At 43.7% G+C, this 7687-nt stretch overlaps 1 protein-coding gene across 1 annotated transcript; it reads left to right on the top strand.

Moving 5' to 3' along the window:
- The first annotated feature begins 5444 nt into the window (after window positions 1-5444).
- On the top strand, window positions 5445-7687 carry LOC130732262 (uncharacterized). The gene is made up of 9 exons (XM_057584353.1): window positions 5445-5505; window positions 5645-6171; window positions 6282-6388; window positions 6500-6683; window positions 6773-6862; window positions 6949-7086; window positions 7186-7310; window positions 7393-7489; window positions 7550-7687. Exons 1-9 carry the CDS (start codon window positions 5445-5447, stop codon window positions 7685-7687), a joined length of 1467 nt encoding a protein of 488 aa, XP_057440336.1.

The following is a 7687-nucleotide window of genomic DNA, read 5'->3' as shown; positions in this document are numbered from 1 at the left end:
CCCGATGGGGTAGGTGGACCGAATCGAGTGTGCATCCGTGAGTTCTTATACTTAGGTCAAGAGCGGCGTGCATCCCTAATCTCACTCTCTTAGGGCTACCTTCCACCAAGGCTAACCTTTAGTGACTGATTAGGGTACCCGATGGGGTAGGTGGACCGAATCGAGTGTGCATCCGTGAGTTCTTATACTTAGGTCAAGAGCGGCGTGCATCCCTAATCTCACTCTCTTAGGGCTATCATCCACCAAGGCTAACCTTTAGTGACTGATTAGGGTACCCGATGGGGTAGGTGGACCGAATCGAGTGTGCATCCGTGAGTTCTTATACTTAGGTCAAGAGCGGCGTGCATCCCTAATCTCACTCTCTTAGGGCTACCTTCCACCAAGGCTAACCTTTAGTGACTGATTAGGGTTCCCGATGGCGTACGTGGACCGAATCGAGTGTGCATCCGTGAGTTCTTATACTTAGGCCAAGAGCGGCGTGCATCCCTAATCTCACTCTCTTAGGGCTACCTTCCACCAAGGCTAACCTTTAGTGACTGATTAGGGTACCCGATGGCGTAGGTGGACCGAATCGAGTGTGCATCCGTGAGTTCTTATACTTAGGTCAAGAGCGGCGTGCATCCCTAATCTCACTCTCTTAGGGCTAACCTTTAGTGACTGATTAGGGTACCCGATGGCATAGGTGGACCGAATCGAGTGTGCATCCGTGAGTTCTTATACTTAGGTCAAGAGCGGCGTGCATCCCTAATCTCACTCTCTTTAGGGCTACCTTCCACCAAGCTAACCTTTAGTGACTGATTAGGGTACCCGATGGCGTAGGTGGACCGAATCGAGTGGCATCCGTGAGTTCTTATACTTAGTCAAGAGCGGCATGCATCCCTAATCTCACTCTCTTAGGCTAACCTTAGTGACTGATTAGGGTACCCGATGGGTAGGTGGACCGAATCGAGTGTGCATCCGGAGTTCTTATACTTGGTCAAGAGCGGCGTGCATCCCTAATCTCACTCTCTTAGGGCTAACCTTTAGTGACTGATTAGGGTACCCGATGGCGTAGGTGGACCGAATCGAGTGTGCATCCGTGAGTTTTATACTTAGGTCAAGAGCGGCGTGCATCCCTAATCTCACTCTCTTTGGGCTACCTTCCACAAGGCTAACCTTTAGTGACTGATTAGGGTTCCCGATGGGTAGGTGGACCGAATCGAGTGTGCATCCGTGAGTTCTTATACTTAGGTCAAGAGCGGCGTGCATCCCTAATCTCACTCTCTTAGGCTACCTTCCACCAAGGCTAACCTTTAGTGACTGATTAGGGTTCCCGATGGCGTAGGTGGACCGAATCGAGTGTGCATCCGTGAGTTCTTTATACTTAGGTCGAGAGGGGCGTGCATCCCTAATCTCACTCTCTTAGGGCTACCTTACACCAAGGCTAACCTTTAGTGACTGATTAGGGTTCTCGATGGCGTAGGTGGACCGAATCGAGTGTGCATCCGTGAGTTCTTATACTTAGGTCAAGAGCGGCGTGCATCCCTAGTCTCACTCTCTTAGGGCTACCTCCACCAGGCTAACCTTTAGTGACTGATTAGGGTTCCCGATGGCGTAGGTGGACCGAATCGAGTGTGCATCCGTGAGTTCTTTTACTTAGGTCGAGAGGGGCGTGCATCCCTAATCTCACTCTCTTAGGGCTACCTTCCACCAAGGCTAACCTTTAGTGACTGATTAGGGTACCCGATGGCGTAGGTGGACCGAATCGAGTGTGCATCCGTGAGTTCTTATACTTAGGTCAAGAGCGGCGTGCATCCCTAATCTCACTCTCTTAGGGCTAACCTTTAGTGACTGATAGGGTACCCGATGGCGTAGGTGGACCGAATCGAGTGTGCATCCGTGAGTTCTTATACTTAGGTCAAGAGCGGCGTGCATCCCTAATCTCACTCTCTTAGGGCTACCTTCCACCAAGGCTAACCTTTAGTGACTGATTAGGGTACCCGATGGCGTAGGTGGACCGAATCGAGTGTGCATCCGTGAGTTCTTATACTTAGGTCGAGAGGGGCGTGCATCCCTAATCTCACTCTCTTAGGGTACCTTCCACCAAGGCTAACCTTTAGTGACTGATTAGGGTACCCGATGGCGTAGGTGGACCGAATCGAGTGTGCATCCGTGAGTTCTTATACTTAGGTCAAGAGCGGCGTGCATCCCTAATCTCACTCTCTTAGGGCTAACCTTTAGTGACTGATTAGGGTACCCGATGGCGTAGGTGGACCGAATCGAGTGTGCATCCGTGAGTTCTTATACTTAGGTCGAGAGGGGCGTGCATCCCTAATCTCACTCTCTTAGGGCTACCTTCCACCAAGGCTAACCTTTAGTGACTGATTAGGGTACCCGATGGCGTAGGTGGACCGAATCGAGTGTGCATCCGTGAGTTCTTATACTTAGGTCAAGAGCGGCGTGCATCCCTAATCTCACTCTCTTAGGGCTAACCTTTAGTGACTGATTAGGGTACCCGATGGCGTAGGTGGACCGAATCGAGTGTGCATCCGTGAGTTCTTATACTTAGGTCAAGAGCGGCGTGCATCCCTAATCTCACTCTCTTAGGGCTACCTTCCACCAAGGCTAACCTTTAGTGACTGATTATGGTTCCCGATGGGGTAGGTGGACCGAATCGAGTGTGCATCCGTGAGTTCTTATACTTAGGTCAAGAGCGGCGTGCATCCCTAATCTCACTCTCTTAGGGCTACTTTCCACCAAGGCTAACCTTTAGTGACTGATTAGGGTTCCCGATGGCGTAGGTGGACCGAATCGAGTGTGCATCTGTGAGTTCTTATACTTAGGTCGAGAGGGGCGTGCATCCCTAATCTCACTCTCTTAGGGCTACCTTACACCAAGGCTAACCTTTAGTGACTAATTAGGGTTCTCGATGGCGTAGGTGGACCGAATCGAGTGTGCATCCGTGAGTTCTTATACTTAGGTCAAGAGCGGCGTGCATCCCTAATCTCACTCTCTTAGGGCTACCTTCCACCAAGGCTAACCTTTAGTGACTGATTAGGGTTCCCGATGGCGTAGGTGGACCGAATCGAGTGTGCATCCGTGAGTTCTTATACTTAGGTCGAGAGGGGCGTGCATCCCTAATCTCACTCTCTTAGGGCTACCTTCCACCAAGGCTAACCTTTAGTGACTGATTAGGGTACCCGATGGCGTAGGTGGACCGAATCGAGTGTGCATCCGTGAGTTCTTATACTTAGGTCAAGAGCGGCGTGCATCCCTAATCTCACTCTCTTAGGGCTACCTTCCACCAAGGCTAACCTTTAGTGACTGATTAGGGTTCCCGATGGGGTAGGTGGACCGAATCGAGTGTGCATCCGTGAGTTCTTATACTTAGGTCAAGAGCGGTGTGCATCCCTAATCTCACTCTCTTAGGGCTACCTTCCACCAAGGCTAACCTTTAGTGACTAATTAGGGTTCCCGATGGCGTAGGTGGACCGAATCGAGTGTGCATCCGTGAGTTCTTATACTTAGGTCGAGAGCGGCGTGCATCCCTAATCTCATTCTCTTAGGGCTACCTTCCACCAAGGCTAACCTTTAGTGACTGATTAGGGTTCCCGATGGCGTAGGTGGACCGAATCGAGTGTGCATTCATTTATTTTTTTAAATTTGAACAAATTTACATATTCAATTCATTTATTTTATGGGTATTGAAAATTCAGTGCATTAATATTTTACTAGTTTACAAATTTTGTATTTTTTTTATTTTTAAAAATCAAAAGTTGTATTTACGTTTTATGCATTATGTATACTTTCAAAATACTCTTTAGTATTTAGTATTAATATCGAAATTTTTTAATATATTTAAGTGGGTTTTTAAATCAAATAATTGAGGCAGAGATTTTTTATATAATCAAGTGGGATTTTAAACCATTTAAGTGATGCACAGATTTTGCAGCCCTAATTAAGTGGGTTTTTAAATCAATTTTGGAAGAAATCACATTTTGAAGACAAAAATTATTTAAAAAAGAAAAGTGTAAAGGTCATTATGAGCTGTTCAAACGTGACCCTCGAATCACGAGTATACCCCTATTATTTCACGCAGGTGGGCGATTTCGCCCCTATTAAATGGCCTATTATAACGAGTATGCCCCTACTTTTTTGTCCCAGAATATCCATTATGCCCCTATATCAACACCGGAAATGACCAGTTTGCCCCTACTTTTGGCTAAAAATGTCAGATTCAATGTGTTGGAACGCGGGAAGTCATGAGTGCAACAGGCGGCATAGGGTACAATCAAATCAATCAGAAGAAGAAGTGGAAAGGTTTATGGAGTTGGAGTTTATTTTCAATTTTCAATAGCAATTTACACTTGACCCACTTCATTTTAGTGAGAAATCATCAGCCAAGCCGTCGTTTGGCCTCAACCATGCCAGCTAGCGTGATGAGGCTATATAAAGCTTCTCTAGACTCGAGTCTAGACGTTTTGACACCCAATCCTCACCGCAAAACCCACCGGAAAACCCACCACCACAAAACCCATCATCGCCGGCGAAGACATGACTGGAAGAGGAAAAACCCCTCGGAGAATGACCACGAGGAAGAGAAGGACTCGAGATGTTGACTCGATCACCTCTCCTTTGAAGTCTCGCACCCACCCAACCCTTTCCATCCATTCTGTCAGGCCAAGGAAGATACCGTCCATCATCACCATATCTTCCAGGTTTGTTCGCTACTAAGGTGGTTTTGTTTTCTTTGAAATACATCGTCATGTGATAGTGGATTCTAACTTGTATTTTTTTTTTCTTTTTGCATGACATGGTTCGTGAAGCCGTCATGAGGTGAAAGGAAAAGGTATCGACCATGATGAACACCCACTGCTTAGGCCTGAGGTCTGTACAGGGAAGGAAAGCCCCAATGAAAAGGTATGTTCAAGTTTAGATTTGTAGGATTTCTGTTGTTATGGTTTTTTAGGGTTTCGGTTGAGGTTTTTGGCACAAATATTTTCCTTATTTCTGATTCTGATTTTGTCATAAACCAACAAATCTACGACAAATCTGCCATATCTTTTCATTATCTTCTTCCACTGAAGTTGACAAATGTATTTTACTATTAAGTCAAATGCGAAGTCAAAATGGTTTTTTTTTTATTCAAGGTCAAAAGGGGGGTTTATTTAGGGTTTTGAAAGTGATTGTTGGTATAGAAGGAAACTCCCATGTGAAAGTGATTTTGTAGGGTTTCGGGTTTGTTTGTTTGTTTTTTCCTATAAAGTGATTGTTGGTATAAAAGGAAAAGGAAAAGGAAGGCCTAAAAGGAAACTCCCATGTGTGTGCAGTATCTGACTTTGGTTTAAAAGGACCCTACCTGGCTTATTTGTTCTTTATCATGTGATGTGTCTTGTTTGTCATTTACTTGTGAAGAAGATTCTTCTTCCTGACTTTTCTGTCTTCACATTTTTTGTCATATACAAATGACTTCCTTTTCACAGTACTTGGAAACCTTTATGGCACCAACCTCTATTACCTTACCATGTGTTTAGTGTTTAATTTAATTATTTGTCCTTTGCTGACAACTTCAAAAAAACCTTCTGTGATAAAGAGTGAGTGAGAGAGAATGAAAGTGGTGGCATTTCTTTCTCATAATGATGTCTGACTGTGACTCTGATTTCAGTTTTAACTTTTCTCATTATTTATGCCCACCTTGCAATAACTTTTCTCATTATTTCTGACAACCCTGTGCAGGATGTTCTAAATACAGTGACTGGATTGAAGGAAGATGTCAACAAGCTCATGCATGTTGTTGGGTTCTTAGCAAATGCTTGGTGCAGCCAAAACACCATAAGTTCTCATACAGCCACACCAGAGAAACCAATTTCAGTAGGAACTGAATATGTTATCACCCCAAAGTACTCTCTCCGAACTGCAGCTACTGAAGAAATCCTTCACAAATTCTTGAAGACCAACCCAACAAATGAGAAAGCTAAACCCACAGATGTAAGTGGACTGGTGAAGAAGCTGTTCTCTCCATCTGAGTTTCAAACCATACACCCTGTTCCACTAGGCACCAAGACAGCTACCCCTTCCTTTAAGCCAAATGACATGGATCCCACCAAGACAGCAACTCCTTCATCAAAACCAAATGACAACACTCCTTTGTGCACTCCAGTCCCTCCAATTGATCCATTATATATTCCCTCTGTAAGTTCTTTATGACTCTCTCCATATGTGAATGACTATTATTTATTTTAATTTTAGCATTTTAGCAGACATTGACTACTTTATTTATAATTTATTTGTGTTTGAATCAGTGGCTGCTTAGCTTGTTTGGACCTGCTGTGACAGAGTCCCTAAGCTACATGGAGGCTGCTGTGGCTTGCTATATCTTTAAGAGGTGTACTGCTGGAAGTGCAGACAGGTAGATAGTAGATTAGTTTAATAATTTTTCTTATACAATATATATCTACAATATATATCTTTTAGTATTTTATTTTTAATAATTATTAATCTTTATTATTGTTAAACACAGCAAGGAGACAATCATCAAACCAATCCTGAATAATGTTGATGGTACTCGCCGCATTATGCAATTCCTGAAGCCCAAAAAGAGTGTTGACCAAGAAATCATAAACTTGACTGCCTGCATGTTGACATACACTGAAAGAGCCTTCAACAAGAATCAAACCACTTGGTTCTTGCCTACTTACTTCTCAGTAAGTTTTCCCTCTGTAGTAGAAATATGTTAGTTAGTTAATGTTATATTATTCCATGCATTAATTGTCTGCCTTTTCTTATTTGACAGCAATACATCCTTGGTTGGACAACCCATCCCCGAAGCATGACTATCCATCAGCAAAGAAGCTTCATGGGAAAGATAGAAGTCTTGACAAAAGTTTGTTACCTATGACTTCTATCTACCTATGTCAATGTAAATAAAACTCTAACTATCAATGTATGCATTTTTTGACATTATGTTAGGTGTTTGTGCCGATGAATGACAACAACGAGCACTGGTACTTGATTGTGTTTGACTTTGAGAATCAAGAAGTAGTCCTATTAGACTCGTTCCCTCAATCTGATAGGCTACAGTATAGGATAACAGATGCAAAGCTAGTTGTAAGTCTTCACATCTATTTTTTTTTTGTCTTATCCGCTGTGGTTCAGCTACATGTGTTTATCATTAAAGCTACACTAATTCACTCTGCATTCATTCAGGCACTCTACATGGAGGTCATGCTCAGGGACAGCACATTCTACCAGCTTGAAACAACTCCAAGGCCATGTTGCTCCCAGTTTAGGGTTGTCATACCCCAGGGATTACCAGCGCAGAGAGCTAATTCGTAAGTGCCTCTCACTTCTAACTTTTTGTTTCATTTTAACCACTTCTAACTTTTTGTATCACTTTCATGATGAATTTTGTAGAAATGATTGTGGCATTTGGGTCGCATCTTGGATGAAGGACAGTAGAAGATGTGGTTACAATCTTCAGTTTTCTTACTTTTCTGAAACTTTAACAATTGTGCTCTGAGACTTTATGAACTGGGTACAGAACTGTGATCAATGTATGTATTTTTTGCAGGTTAACAATGGGACTCGTTTGACACTGGCATTGCAGCTTGCTCTCCACCCGTTCAACGAAATGCAGGATGTGTTGATAAGGAAGTCCTTTGACAATTATGGGACCCTGGTGAAGTCCATGTTCACTAGGAAGAATTGA

The sequence above is a fragment of the Lotus japonicus genome, chromosome 1 (genome assembly GCF_012489685.1).
Source record: "Lotus japonicus ecotype B-129 chromosome 1, LjGifu_v1.2".
In the NCBI taxonomy this organism is placed as follows: Eukaryota; Viridiplantae; Streptophyta; class Magnoliopsida; order Fabales; family Fabaceae; genus Lotus; species Lotus japonicus.
The sequence above is the reverse complement of the archived record's forward strand: the minus strand, read 5'-3'. Positions and strand labels throughout refer to the sequence as shown.